The 16574-nt window shown below is 31.9% G+C and overlaps 1 protein-coding gene across 1 annotated transcript; it reads right to left on the bottom strand.

Moving 5' to 3' along the window:
• Positions 1-9761: 9761 nt before the first annotated feature.
• On the bottom strand, positions 9762-10166 carry LOC114424162 (30-kDa cleavage and polyadenylation specificity factor 30-like). The gene has a single exon (XM_028391016.1). It carries the CDS (start codon positions 10164-10166, stop codon positions 9762-9764), a length of 405 nt encoding a protein of 134 aa, XP_028246817.1.
• Between the last annotated feature and the right edge of the window lie 6408 nt (positions 10167-16574).

The following is a 16574-nucleotide window of genomic DNA, read 5'->3' on the forward strand; positions in this document are numbered from 1 at the left end:
AAGTATCTTGAATTTTTTAATTTTTTAAAAGTATCTTAAACAGTAAAAATGATGTTAAGGACAAAAAAATAAAATAAATATGTTTTTAGAAATAAAATGATTTTTTTCGAAAATGAAAATAAAAACACACTGAAGTAGTGCTTGTTTATTGTGTACTTTTATTTTCTGAAAATAATTTTTATTTTTAACTTTTTAAGATTTATAAAATATGTTCAATTTGATTTACAAAATAAATATTATCAATGTGTTTTTACTTTTTTTTTATAAAAAAAGTTGTTAACATTTATTTGCTTTTAGTTTTGAAAAAAAAAAGTTGATAACATTTATTTGCTTTTAGTTTTGAATTTTTTAAAAAATATTTTCTGAATTTTAACCAAGTATATTTTAACTCTTCTGCTTTTTTTAATGAAAATAAAAAATACTCTGGGAGAGATAAAAGAAAATTAATCCTAAAAATATTATTGGGACTATAGAATTTTAAATTTAATGTAATAAAGTGGAGATAGATACGGAAAAGGAAAACCCTAGAGAAAATGGGACTGAACCTTTTGGGAGAAAGTGTAGCGCTAAAGCTGCTCATTGATCGAAAGCGAAAAGGGCACGGTTCCAGGGTGAGGATTTTCAGTAACGCGACAGAACTTAATGGAGGATTGGGAGATCGTAGAAGACCCCATAAATATACCCACTTTTGGTTGCATATTGATGAAATGATAGTTTCTAACACATGTTAAAGTCCGGAAAGAAAAAAATATTGTTAAAGTTATTGCAATTTGCAAATTCTGATTAATACCGTTAGGATATTAATTGCGAAATTGATGAGAAGAATAATTGTTTTGAAATAATTGAAAGCAATTTATAAGGTTAGGAGTAGTACACAGTAAGACCCAATATTTATTCTCCCATCTTCAGTTGCTAACTAACGACTATTTGTAATCATTTTATAATAAAGTGTGAATTAAGTTTTTTAAAGGTAACGTGCATTTTTTTAAAAGATATATTTGCATTTATATTGGTAATTGATTGAAAATTATACGGTTATTATTTGTGTTAAAACAGCAGTTATTAGTCGTGTCGTGATAAAATACATCAACATGTAATAAAATTGTAAATTTATTAAATTTTTACTTACAATTAATCTATTCTTAAGTTTATCTTTTTATTTAAGAGTCTTTATAGGCTGTAAATATATATAATGAGGATCAATTTGGAGTTATATTATATTATGGGTTTCTAATTTTATAATCGTACTCAAAAGATGCAACTCTTGGAAGGATTAATTAATTCGGCTAATGTGGATGCGTTTATATATTAGATAAATGATACTTGTAAAATAAATTCGAATTGGATTCATATGGATTTGGATTTCCAGCTGTTCATTTTGAGTTGCATGGCATGCAGTTAGAACTTGACCAGTGATTAACCATTGTGTTTCATATGTAAAATCTGAGAAAGGTTAACAACACACTATTTTAAATATATTACACTGATTGGAATTTATTAGAAATTATAAGAATTTATGATTTTGACATCTTACTAATTAAATAATTATAATTTTATAATTTTTTGATAAATTTCAATCAATAATAAAACGAGTTAAAATAATAAACTTATAAAAATGTATAATTAGATAATACTATTTTAAAGCATTTATATTGTCAGTCTATTCTAATTATTTTTTAAATTTATTTTTAACAAATTCATTCTAATTGTCATGTAACATAATTAATGTCAAATAAATTTTGAGTTATTTTAATTTAAAAACTATTCTCAACAATATCAAATATCAATAGTTATAAGTATTAGCTAAAATATTTTAGAGGCAATGCTGTATTTAAAAAAAAACATAATAGTTATATAATTTAATAGTTTAATTTATATATATCGTTAATTAGAGTAAAATATATATGCACACATGTTCAATGAGTTTACCTTACCGTTATGACACATTAGCAATGAATTGGAAGACATAGTAAAATATTAATGGTCAAATATCATTCGATATTTATGTGTAAATATTTTACACATGCCAATGTGCATAAATTACTACCGTAATTTGATACTTTAATTAGATTGTGATTTTCTTGTGTTTGCACTTTTGCGATATTATTTCTAAATGTAAATCGTGATCTTCAATAGTATATGTTGAGGATAATAGGATGTACAAAAAAATTGTACATAAGACGTAAAGATGTAGTACGTATAATCCTGTGACGCATATATAAAGTTGATTAAGTAATTAAGAAAAAACAAAAAAGAGAAAAAAGATTATACATATAATTTCTTTTACTAAAAAATTAATGGATAAAAAAATTTATAATCCCATGACAAAAAGGTAAATGCTCAAAGAATCTGTCACCCCAAAACAGCAAGACAACTCAGCTAGCCCAAAATACATGCTAGGGATTTGTGCACCAGGAAGAAAAGAAGATACCAGGCCTAAGTCCAAATCGATTCAATATTATAATGTTCCTAATTAACTTCAAATCTTTCAAAATTAATACAATATTTTTTTGAATTTTTTCTTATCCAAAGTTTTTAATTTTCAGCTGTGCGCATGGAGGGAGCCATCCCCTACTATATCTGTTTGGGTTTTTTAGATAGCTCTGTGCAGTTCGCTGTTAGTTTTTCCAACGTGTGTATATATATATATATATATATATATATATATATATATATATATATATATATATATATATAAGCAGACGTGATTTCATGATCTAAAGATTGTTCACTTCGAATGAAAAATAATTAATATGAAAATAATATTTGATTAAATGTGTGAAATGGGAGTATATAAGATTGGGATGAATTATAAGAGTAATAGGATCAGCAGTTAAAAGAATCAATTGCTGTAGATCTCCGATTCGAACTGATCGATGGGAGGAAAAGGATTATTATGAAATTAGAATTGCATTATTGTATTTGAGTGACTCGTTCAAATAAGTGAAATAAACGGGTTTGGCGGCTTAGGACCAAAAAATACAGTTGCAAAGTTAATGTTGTGGCCTTAAATCATTAAAGAAAATTAATTATAGGGTAACAGATCATAATTATTTTATGAATGAGTTACGTGGGGAGTTCTTGGACATTAGTTAGCAAATAAAAATTTAATTTTGATGCATCAATAATGTAAAAGAAATTTAGAATAATAAATCACTCAAACCTTTTGAGATCTGTCTTCTTTGAAGAGTTTATATAATTGTATACAGGTCGTGAAGGTTTGGATCATAGGCCTGAGTCCCCAGTCCCCCCCAAAAAAAAAACACAATTCGAATGATACATGAAAAAACTCTGGTTCAGGCTATGGTGAAGTATTTGGAAAGTGGACCAGAGTGAAGCAAATGATTTTACCTACAATGGGAGGTAAAGTTACCGGTTGATTATAAATTTCTTATAAAAAAAAATGAACAAAAATATTAAAATCATTAAAAAAAAATTTAACTTATTTTTATTCTTTCTCACTTAAAAAAAATTACTAGACTATTATGTGATTTGTGACCTTCCTTTGTCTGCCAACAATTTCTTCTCCTCCGTCAAGCCACCCCCACGAGATTAGACTTGGCCTTGACCTTTGCCTCAGTAACAGTGACAACAACGCATCTCTCTCTTTCATTATTATGAGACACCTTGCAATGTTGTTGTTGGTCGACTTTTCTATGGTTCTCATACTATAACATTTCACTAATCATTTTTTTTATTATCACCTTTTTAATTATAAAAAAAAAGGAAAAAAATTAGTGAGACAAAATTTATCAAATATATTAAAAATAAAATACCTGTTAAGCAAGTCTCCTTTCTTTAATCTCAACCACCAAATAAACCTGCCACCGGGTAAACTTGTAGTCATTTTCCATTATAATATAATTAATCTTTTTATTTTATTCAATTTTTTAAATAACAATATTATTTAAAATTTTTTATCATTTTTTCTTCCGGTATACAACCTGTTATTACAGGTAATTTCTTTTTCCCCACCAATGGTTCACTTTCCAAATCTTCACCATAGTCCGAACCAAAAACTTTATATAAAATAATAGAACACAACTAATGGTTTTTTTTCAGGCAAAGAACACAACTAATGTAAATTCAAAGGATACAAAATTTAATATTTAAAACCAATTAATCATTTTAAAAATTAAAAGAATCTAGCTCGGTTAAATATGTTATACGAGCATTAAGAAGATGTTGCTGATGAAAAGGGGATGCAAATTTAAAGGATAAAATATAACATTTACATAATTAGGATGTTACGAGAACTTAATATACAATTAATTGTAGAGTTAGTAAATATACAACCATCCAAACTTCTCTCCACTATACCAATCCAAATTTTATATATAAAAACATAAGACTGAATTATCTCATAAGATGAAGTCGAAAGGTTCAATGAGCAGCTACCAGCCATATATAATCGATGAGGATACAAACCAATCTGAATGTGCCGAGCTAGAAGAAGTTGTGCTGTAATTTATTATAGTTGCATATTCACAAGAGCCTGCTATGACAAATGTTGTAGAAACAGACGATGAGATGCCTAGGATGTTTCCAAAGCTAGTAAGTGCATAAGATGAACTAAAAATTGCTAAGACCCTGGATTAACAAATGAGTCGAAGACAAACTCAGAAGAATGCAATATGTTTATGGAGAAGCTTCATCTTTCTCCACTAAGTCAATAAAGCAAATCTTGTAGAAAAAAAAAACAGATTGTCACTGTAGCTAAGCATGTTAGTTTGTCTAGTATCTTCTTCAGACTTACTATAGACTTTAAAAAAGTGGGTCCAAGTGTTCAAGACTGGATCATCAAACCTTATACAAATGTAGGTCCTCCACAACCAGCTTTCACAAAACCACCACGGGATCCACAGATCAATATGAGGCAGTACCATCGGTTTAGAGGCAACAAAATCAATGCATAACAAACTTGCATTACTTAAAAATAGGAATGGCAACGGGGCCCAAACCCGTGGGGCCCGCCCTAAACCCGTCTCAATTTTGATGGGGAAAATCCGAATTGATCGGAGTTGGGGTCGGGGTTGGATTTTCCCGGATAGACAAAGTCAGGTTCAGGGTCGGGAATGAGATTATAAATACCCGCTCCGAACCTGCTTCCAAACTCGTCCCGCTAATAATTAATTTTAAAAAATATCATTACATATATATAACACATTAAAACATGAAACTATTAGATTGAATTTTATGTTAGTGTTGCATTGGATTTTATGTTGTCATGTATAATCTAAAAATATGTTATGATTGTTATTTAAAATTATATTTTTCATTTTATGAAAAATTATATTTTTAAATAAAATTTTATAAATATGTCGAGGCAGGGTGGGGAAAATCCAACCCCGTCGGGGACGGAAATGGGATAAATATACACCCCCTTGGATTTTGGGGAGTGGGGGCGGGGAGGGAGATGGGGAGTCGGGGGCGGGGGTGAAGTAAGCAAAATCCGACCCTGACCCATCCCGCTATCATGCCTACTTAAAATTCACTTTTTACTATAGTTTGAGGAGTTTTTTAGGATGATTTTCAATTGTTTTAAGTCATTTAAGACTTTTTACGACAATTTTTTAAATCATTTTGGAATGTTTAAGACAATTTTGTCAAAAATCATTTTAAAAATAATTTTTTTTAAAAAAAGATAAATACTTCTAAGATGATTTTTAAGAAAAATTATCTTATAAATTAAATCTTCTAAAACGATTTTCAAAAAACAGTCTTATAATGTTTTTTTTGTTAAATAAAAAAAATAAGATTCTAAGATGATTTTCTCATAAATCATCTTAAAAATAGACTTTTTAAAAAATCGTCTTATAATATCTTATTTTTAAATAAAATTAAAATAAAAATTAAAAAATTCTTAGATAATTTTGTGAAAAATCGACTTATTAGATAGTTCATTTTCTAAGATGATTTTTTAAAGAATAATTTTAAAATGTTTTTTTTATAAAAAATATATCTAATTTCTCGTTACGATTATAATATTACTTCAAATACACTAAGGTACAATGTTAGAAAAACATTTTTAATTGAATATAGTTACATGGTTGAAAAAAGAAAAATATCACAATTATAAATGAAAGTTTTTTATGTGTATGATTTCCAACAACTTCAAAATCTCCTTGCTTGTAATCAAGAGCAATATTAACGATTGAGGAGAGCATAATATTTGAATCCAAGCAGCTTCACAATTCCTAATCAGGAAAAAGATTATTAAAAACGGCAAGTACTCATAAAAACTGCAACAAGATTGTGCCAATCACCAACAGACCAGATTAACAAATACAGATAAAATTATTAGAATTTAACAATATCCAATTCATATTAATCAATGCAGAGGTTTGCGATGATTATATCATGTAAAAGATGGTTGGTAAATTGTGTTAATACCTATCACCCACGGCACCAAATGTGATGGGAGAGTAGCATGCTGCCCCACTATGAGGATTATTATGTAGATGGGAAGTAATCCATCATCAGGAAATGTTTTATTTAGCATGGTGCAAACCAATGAGTGCATTGCTAGAAAAATTGCATGCATAAGCAATATACAAGTACCGGCATAAGCAAGTAACTGATGCACTTATAAATTTTGATTATAAATTTTACATCAAAACATGTCACAAAAAGCAAAGAAAAATTGTAAAGGATGTCGTAACCAAAGTGACAATGAATTAAAAAGAAAAAAATGTCAAAGTTAAAGGAAACTAGCAACGATTAATAGCAGCAAAGTGGCATTTGAGATGTTACAAAATTAAGCTGCTTGTTGCTTGAATGTCCGGTCTTAATCGATAATGGCAAACATTATGCTCTAAAATTATAGTTACAAGAACTCTTCGGCTATGATACTTTTATATTTGCACTAAGAATATTTTTAAACTGATAAGATTAATTTCTTTTGAGACACATATTATTCAAAAATAAAATTTATTTCTTTGGATAAAGTCTTCTTTTAGTTATATAGATTGAATCTTTGACGTCACATTTAAGAAACGTAATTATTTATCAATTGACTTAGATCATTACTTTCTTTTTTCTTTTTTACTTAATTATAGTAGAATACTTGATGTCACAAAATTTGGACCAACTCATTTTAGCAATAATGAATCAATAAAATAGCATAAAAATATGTCCTAACAACCCTCGGAGACAAGGTCGCAATCCTACACAGTTATTGAGTGGTGGGGGGCTAACTCATTTTAGTACACACACTTTCCCCCACTGACTACTCTTCATCATCAGTCTCTTGCTGCATCTCATTCTTTTTCTTTTCTGGCAAGCCATTATTTGTTTGATATATAAAACCTAACCATTGCCTTTTTGTATTTGTAACCTTGCTTTTTTCCGCTTTTGTTTAGTAAAGGGGTCCAACTAATAATTTGGATGACCCAAAAGGAAATAAGCACAAGTAGGAAACAAATAAATTACGTTAAAAGAACCAAATGATATATTGTTTCTTTTCTTTTCTTCGGGTCATAAGAAACAAACATCACACCTAGAATATATAATATTTAGAATTTAATCAGGATACATTGTGAGTGTATAAGTTTTTCTATATTACCAATCAATCCTGAATCATCATATCATGAAAAGTTATTAATATTTATAGTAATTATTTGAGAAAGTTATACGTAAGGTTATTTTAATGGTTTCTATTGTAAAAAATTGTACTAATAATTTGAAGATTAAACTATCCTATTTTTGTATCTGGTATTGGTATATATATAAAAGTAGATATTAATGGCATGGTGTAGTTAATAGGAGGCAAATGATACCCACATTAAAAACCATACTTGCTTCCTCTGAGCTAATTCATTATCATTTGAAACTCTTCTGTGGCAGCAGTGCATGAAGCCTCCTTATTGATGGAGACCAAACTCTTCAATCCTCTCTTAGAAGGAGATGTGAAAAATGAGTTTTGGGAGCTCTCTTATGACATCTTATGTTAATTTCCCTCATAATAAACCAAGGAAATTAGACAACAATATAGTAAGTAGTATGCTTGTTAATATTTTCTCACATCGGGCTTTCAAAAAATTTTCTCACCATAAACAATTGCATAAAAAAGGTTTGCATACACAACATAATTCTTATGTATGATATCCAATGACAAAGTCTAGAGGGAAAAAAAAAACAATAAATTGGGGTAGCTTGATATGTACATAGACTAAACTTGCCATGATCAACATTTAAAAATAAAAAGACATATTTGAAGAAAAAGAGTTAAATTACCTGGGGTCTATAAGGCCTTCAGATCTCCAACTACAAAAGTTAACTTTTGTGTTGAGGTTTTACCAAGTTTCTTTTATCAGATTGAAGCAGGATTCATGTAGGAAATGCAAGATATGTACAACCTAACTCATTGCTAGTGTTTATTCTTCGCAAAATAAAATGAAATGCTTCTTGAGTACTAAAGACTGGACTAGATGTAGCAGCAAAAGAAGAAGCAACACACCCAAAAGATTAAGGCATTTGATAGTCTTTTACCAAATTTTGCAAATCAGTCACTTCTTTCCGCAGCTCAAAAATTTAAACCTGTAATTAGCAGACAGATAAGTTATAATAACAAAAATCCAAAAAAAAAATAATTTCATCCTCGCTTTACAAAGAAAATTACACTGAAAACAAAGTTGTAAACTAAAATCAAGTCTAAACAACAGATCCTAATTATATGGCAAATAATCATCATCTGTCATTACAGTATTCTATAACTAACAGTAATTTCTATTTGGCAGTTATGCAGGAATTAAATATGAAAGCTTGCATCTACTTAGATCAATATAAGATGTCAGACAAACAGTATGGCAGTGTCTCACATAGATTTCTATGAAAGGTTTTTTATGTCTATGATTTCCAATAGTAATCTTCCTAATGCTTGTAATCAAGAGCAATATTAATAATTGACTAAGTAAAAGGAAATAGTAGCACTTCTCTCTGCAGCTGCATTCATGAATTGACGAAAGCAAGTACTATCTTGTCTTGCTTACTACCAATTGAAAATAAGAACATTTCTTGAATTTTCAATCACAAGTTAAAACAAAATGAGGGAAGAAGAAACAAGATTCCAACTCTTCAATTAAATCAAATAAGATTCCAACTCACGGGAAAAAGCAGAAAGCTCAGAACTCTTCAACACTCGTAGCCTCTTCACTGTTGATACAAACATGCTGCCAAGCATATGTAGCATTAAAAAACCATATAATATAAGCTAATCATAGTTTTCTAGCAATAACTAAATCATTTAAAAAAATAGCTAAGGGAAAATCCAATTGTGCGAGTTGTTTATAGTTTATTTGTATTTATGAGGGGACAGTATTACAGGTGTTATCATGTGAAAGAACAGACATGCCATGGCATGTACTGCTTTGGATTTATTCACAACAATTGGCAAAAAAAAAAAATGTTGTTTGATATTAAATATATAGCAATTGTTAAGCACAAGGAATCTAACTAATATCTGTTATAATTTTGAGATCAAGATGTTAATTCGGCATTGGTCCTCATACATCAAGTGGTGAGGTACAATATAGTAATAATATAATATAAAATAAAATAAAATAATAGTGCATATGATTGACAGTGATAAGATGCTTACTACCATGGCACATCTCCAACAAGCATCATGTCTCCTTCATTATCCTCATAAATAAGAGTATAGTTTTCACTTCCATCCAATAACCTCGTAATTGCTTTCTCTTCCTCCTGCTTGTTGTAAACTCCACCAATAGAGGAATCTCTTTGAGCTGAACAAGAGTGAGTTAAGACAAAGTTTCCTTCTTATCCTCGTGAACAAGAGTATAGTCTCCACTTCCATCATGTTTCCAGTATTCTCCATAGAGCCTGAAAAAGCGGCACACCAACATCCTTGCCTTGTTGTACTGATGCAGGAACCCGTATGCATCACCTTTCATGCACAAGTGGTGCAACCAGTGTCGGCACACCATTTGCCGGAAGTTCCACTGGTCTGGAACATTGTCGCTGCCCATGAGGCCCACTGCGGATGGGGTGGGGGCGGCAGGCCCTTTGTTAGAACCAGCAAAGGCGATCGTGGAGGAGTTGTGCAGGATGAGGAGGCTGGAGGGGGCGACGGCGAAGGATGAGGAAGGGGCAACATTGAGGCTACCCTCAAAATTGAAGCTAAGGAATCCCTTGGAATCCTCCATTAGGATTGAAGAGTGGATTTGAAGTGGATTAGGGATTTGGAAGGGAAATATGAATATAATGCATTTTAAGAGTGGCTCAGTGTACAGGTTCGTGAAAGGGCGCTGTTGGAAGGTGGTCGAAGGAGAAGAGGGTGTCGCTGCTGAGCCTCTCGGTGAGGGGCATTGGCATCTTTATGTCATCATTGTTGTAGTCGGGGTCGTGGTCATGGTCATGGTCAGCGTCGTCGACGGCATTGGCCTTGGCAAGGAAGTCCTCGAGAGTCATCATCTCATTGTTGTTGTCTACGGCGTTGTCGTCGTCGCTGCCATCCTCTGCCACGTTTAGATCCATGGAGCCTTAGTTCGGGCAGCAGAGGACAATCGTGGGACGCACATGCAGGATGATCAGGCATGTGTCAAGCTCAAACCATAGCAGGGCCTCTCAGGGGGGAGCAAGAAGGAGTCCAACGAAGGGTCATCAATATATGGTTGGGAAGAGGAGTTAGGGTTGAAGAAGAGGGAAAGATGAATTAAAGAAGCAAGCAAGAAAATATTTTTTATTGATTTCAAAGACGGATTTTAAAAACCTTCTTGAAACATTTGGTTTCTAAGACGGTTTTTATATAACCATCTTTAAAAGAATTCAATTATATACAAAAATGCTACTGAGTTTCCAATGATGACAGTTTTAAAAAAACATCTTAAATTATGTGTCGTTCAAAATCACTTTTGTACCCATGGCAACAAAAGATGGAAATCAGAGGGACCTTTTCATCTAGAGCATCAAGACTATTTGCTTAAATCCCTGGACCTTCTAGAACCCTAGAAAGAAGGGCGTCCTGAGGTTGATCCCTACAACTATCCTACCTAGGCCACTTACCTAGATGAAGAAGTCCATGTTCTTTCCTGCTATAAGACGGAACCAGTGTTCAAGGAGTTTCTAATGAGGCAAACTGTATGTCCTTCTTTTAGATGATTGGACAAACTTAACATTCGTCTACCTCACATGCTTGGAACTCAATTCCATTGCATTGCCACTCCCAACCCAAAGTACAATATAGTTGTTAATAGAAAAACTTCCTTCTATCTGGAAAATTGCTACAAAGACAAGGAAAAGTTGGAAGAAGAAGACAAAGAGGCACCCAACAAAGTTCATTAGAGTCTGTCACGGCCTCCCTTTCAAGCATGAAATTGAAGCCATTCCAAGGAAGGTCAATAAGACTTCTTTCAATCGGGAGACTTTAAAGAGGATACAAAACTTCAAAGCACATTGTTTTGGCTTGGAACCTGATGAGAAGTCTCCTGCAAATGGTTATCACTTCTAGAATGGGATAATATCCTTCTATCATGGTCATCAAAGCTTCATGTATCCGCTTGACGACAATGCTATGATACATTGGACAATTAAGTTCTCTACTAAGTGAGTCTGATTGTGACTACTCCTTTGTTGTCCATCTACCATAATTAAAGTTTTAATTCATTTGAAGAGATATTCACAATTAATATGCAATAATATAATAATGTCTTAAATAGGTTGTTTGAGACATCTAAATGTAAAATCAAGCATACTGCATGTTTGGTTTGTAATTAAAAATATTGTGACACACGTTTCAATGTAAATATAACGAATAAAAACAAAATAAAAATAAGAGTCCATCTAATCCTTTTATAAAAGTATTTTTGCTTCAAAAGTTATTTTTCACCCGATTTTGAAACATGTTGATAATCATAGTGTTTATCTGATATAAGATCTATACAACTGTTGCTTTGATGCAGGCATTGGTATTGCATCCCTCTATTGCTTTTGGCATTCACTATTTTCCCTGGCCTATTAATATTTGCAACATGTTTTCTAATATGAAAGTCAAAACTCAAAAGGTTTTATATATCTTAATCAATTGGAGGAATAGTTTTAATTTGAGTATTTTGTTTTTATTACCATTATCCTTATTCCTTGCTTTTCCTTTTCATTCTTTAGCATCAATGAACAAAAGTTCAAAAAGTAGGGTTTTCTCTTCTCTAAACATCTCTGTTACAAAGAATAGGGTCAACCTTTTACAACCTTAATTAACTCTTAAACATCTTAATAAAATCATTTAGTTTTCACATCTGTCTTTTTCTTCCACTACTAGAAAAAAAGCTTTTAACATTGCCACTTTAACATCAATTTTGGATAAAACCAATGTGAATAAAAGGGCAGTGACATAATTGTAAATAAAATGATTTCATTAACATCAGTTTTTTGAAAAAATGATGTTAACATCGGTTTTCATAAAACATGACGTTGTTTTTCATATATATATAATTGAATTTGGTCATCTTCTCGCACCCACTCTCAGTCTCCTCACTCTCACCCTGACCTTGTCACTTTCGCAGTGCTACAACTCGTACTCTTACTCTCAGTCTCCTTCATCTCAGCACTCGCACTCTGAGTCTCCTCCATCTCAGCACTTGCACTCGTACTCTCTCTTGGTGTGAAGCTCGTGGCCACTCTCACTCCCACTCGCGACCACTCTTGGTCTCAGTCGTGCTCTCGCTCTTGGTGGCCATTCTCCACGACAACGACGAATGTACAAAAGGAGAGTTGTTGGTCTCAATGACGACGTATGTCTTTCTCTTACCTTTGGCAACTTCAATTTCAATGCAATGTTAGAGTTCCCCTTCTTCCATCTTCAGTAACTCTTAATTAAGTTTTATTTATTGGATTTTGGTTAGCTATATTGGATTTTGGCAACACTATCTTTCTTTCACCTTTTTTTCTTTATGAGTTTTGATGCTTCTCGTTATTTAGTGAGAATTAATAGTAATATTTTCCTTCCCTTTTCCATTGAAAACTCTGTGCTATAACTATTCCACATTGTTGTAGCTAGCTATGAAAACATACAAGATTGCATTTGATCCTTCACACTGAATAAAAAAAATGGTTGTGGTTGAAACATACAAACAAATAAAAATAGTGTTGGTTTAAATAATCATATAAATAGTAGTGTTGGTTGAAACATATGATTTGATAATAGAGATATGGTTTGGTCTAAGCTTGGATTGCCTCGGTGGTTTGGTTGTAAAGAAGTGTCGATGCTCTGATTGCCTCAATGGTTATGTATGTCTGTGTGTTGATCTGGTTGCACCAACAAACTGTAATTACACTTTTGTAGTTAACTTGACATGAAATATTGTTGTTTTTGTTCATTGGTAGGTGCACTTTGCATATTGAATGCGGAAAGGTTGACAATTTACATTAACAAAGGATTTGACACTAGGCTTTTTGTCCTTTGGATGAAACTAAGTTGAAATGTTTTCTAGTACTGGCCTTGTCCTTCGATACTTGTGGCTTTAGGATGCTAATCTTTTGTTGCTTAAATGAATTTCACTAACGCTTATTTAGTGCTTATATGTATGCTTTCACAATATGTTCAATACAATTTTTGGTCATCTGACATGGAGGGAGTAGAGTGATTTGCATTGGAGAATTTGTTATAAAGACGCATTTAGCTTTCTAATAGTGTATAATTTCTAAATTTATCTCAACTTTTTACATGAAATTACTGGTAATTACGAATAGTGTATTGATGTTTTGATGTCTAGTGCTTAACTATCAATTCATTTATGTTTTCAAATGTATCATGTTCAATTTAGGAGTTGGATGCGATAGGCAGTTGTTAGTTATTGAAATTCTTCTGAATTCTTGAATCCTCAAGGACCAAATTTTTTTTTGCCTTATGGATGTGTGAGAATGTATCAATGAGACACATGTAGTAACTTCCAATGGTTAGAATATTTTTAGAGGAAGAAAATTAATTTTTCTTCTTCTAGATCAAGAATTTTCTTTGTTTAAGTTTTGAATACTTAACGAATTTAATTATTGATGGGATTTTTATAAGTAATAGATGTGTTCTTGAACCATCAAGTCTAATTGCCAATCATTTTTATAATTACAGTGTTGGTTTAAATTTAAGAATTCATACAAATTGTTTGAATTCTTTATCATTATCAAAATAATTATATAAAATTCACTTGACCATTGAATAACATTTTGTGGTTGTAATTGTAATTAGTAGGCACTTTCCCTTTTTCTGTTTGCATCATTTTCACGACATTGATTGTTATTGTCAGTGACCATCTTCAAAGGCACGAATGTCTTTCATGGTCTTTTTATGAATGCTTTTATAACTTGTGTTATGTGATTAATGACTATTGCTTTATATACAATTAATCTTCATCATGAGTGAACCTTAGATTTTCATTTGAGATTCAATACAATGATTTTTCCGAATAGTTTGGATTAATCATTATATTGAATCTTGAATTGTCTGTTTGGACAATCTGAGAATAATCATTTTTTATAGTAGATTCATATGTATAGGTTAAGTTTTTTTTCTTAAATTTGATGAAATTTTGGTACAATGCATTTCATTTTGTTCTCTGTGTGCATACTTGATTGTGGTGGAATTCACATCACCGCTTTCATTTCATGTACTTAAAGATTAATACGAAATGTTGTCGAAATTTTATCAAATTTAAGAAAAGATACTTAACCTTTATGTATGAATCTACTATAAAAAAATATCTTCATGAATGGGGTAGGGCCACACCTTTAATGAAAAAAGTGAGGTTTTCATGCATGAACACAAAGTTAATTCTTAGATGAATCGAAGTTGGATGAATGTAAGTCGCATGAGCCTTGCTTATAAGGAAGGCATTGAATAGTTCTTGGAATTTGCATCCAAAAGAAGTCGATCGGATGAGGATGGAAAATATTTATGTCCTTGTATAAACTCTTTGAATGGGAGATGACACGTACTAGACAACATACAGGAACATCTTCTATGTGATGGAATTAAGAAGAATTATATGACATGAATATGGCGTGGAGAATTGACAGACATGCAAAGGGGTCCCAAACTGAAATGGTTGATATAGAAATGGGAGATTGATTAAAAGATATGATTTGTGATCTTGGACAAGAGTCTTTTCAACATGCACATGTCCCTATGTATATGATACATTGGAAAGTGATTCGAAGAAGCCTTTGTGTCTGAGGTGTAAGAAGTATTTGATGTAGTTGTCAATGGTGTTAAGTTTGGTTAATATCAAGGTCAGATATGGGTGGAGTGACAAAAGCTTTACTTCACTGCTTCAGGTAGTGCGCGGTATGCTTCTAGAGGAAAACACATTGCCAAAAAGTTATTATCAGGCGAAGAAGATTTTGTGTTCGATGGGTATGAAGTATTAGAAAATTCATGCATGACCTAATGATTGCATACTGTACAGACATGAGTTTGAAGAAATGGATAAATGCCCTAGGTGTGGGGTATCACGATACAAAGTGAAGGATGATGACAAGTGTAACAGTAACAAAAGCACTAAGAAAGGCCCCCCGGCGAAGGTGTTATGGTATTTTCCTATCATTCCAAGGTTTAAGCGTCTATTTGCTAATGGAGATGATGCAAAAGACCTTACATGGCATGCAGATGGAAGAAACTACGATGAAATGCTTCGACATCCGGCTGATTCCTCTCAGTGGAAGGAAATTAATCATTTGTATCCGGATTTCAGCAAAGAGACAAGAAATCTTTGGCTTGGACTTGTCACTGATGGAATGAATCCCTATGGGAGTTTGAGCACTTAGCATAGTTCATGACCTATTTTGTTAGTAATTTACAACTTGTATCCTTAGTTGTGCATGAAGCGAAAATACATGATGTTGTCTATGATGATATCGGGCCCAAGATAGCCAGGAAATGACATAGATGTTTATCTTAGTCCCTTGATTGAAGACTTGACAAAGTTGTGGGATAAGGGGGTTTCCGTGTTTAATGGGTATCAAAATGAGACATTCAAGTTATATGCAATGTTATTTGGTACCATTAATAACTTTCCAACATACGAGAATTTGAGTGTATCGCAACGTGGACCACGACAGGATGGCGATAAAAAAAGATCTTCAAAAAAGAAAAATTAAGGAAGTTGCCACCTACGTTTATTTAAGGAAAACGTCCGGAAAATCAAAAAGGATAAGGAATGGTCTATGGTTTGAGCAAAAGGATTCGGGAGTCATTTACGTGTGGGAAAGGTGTTAGCACCCCAAATGTCCATCATGAAGACTACAACCTTTAATCAAGTGTGCTAAAAATAAAGTAATTTTTTAATTATTTATTTTCTCTTGAGAACATGAGTTATGTTTGTTATATTTTTTGTTTATCTAGAAAAAGAAAGCGAATTTTTATTTTTTAAAAGAAAAAAAAAAGGAAATTTTATGTTTTTTTTTAAAATTTTTAAGGTCAACAAGGGTTTATCATCGCTCCTACGTATCCTCGGTTGTAATGAAGAAATCAGACTTACTTAATTTTTTGAGTCTCATTTTTTTTTGTAAGAATTAACTTAATGGTTATATATTTTTGTTTGAGTCTCATATTTTGAACAAGGTAC

The sequence above is a fragment of the Glycine soja genome, chromosome 8 (assembly GCF_004193775.1).
Source record: "Glycine soja cultivar W05 chromosome 8, ASM419377v2, whole genome shotgun sequence".
Classification (NCBI taxonomy): domain Eukaryota; kingdom Viridiplantae; phylum Streptophyta; class Magnoliopsida; order Fabales; family Fabaceae; genus Glycine; species Glycine soja.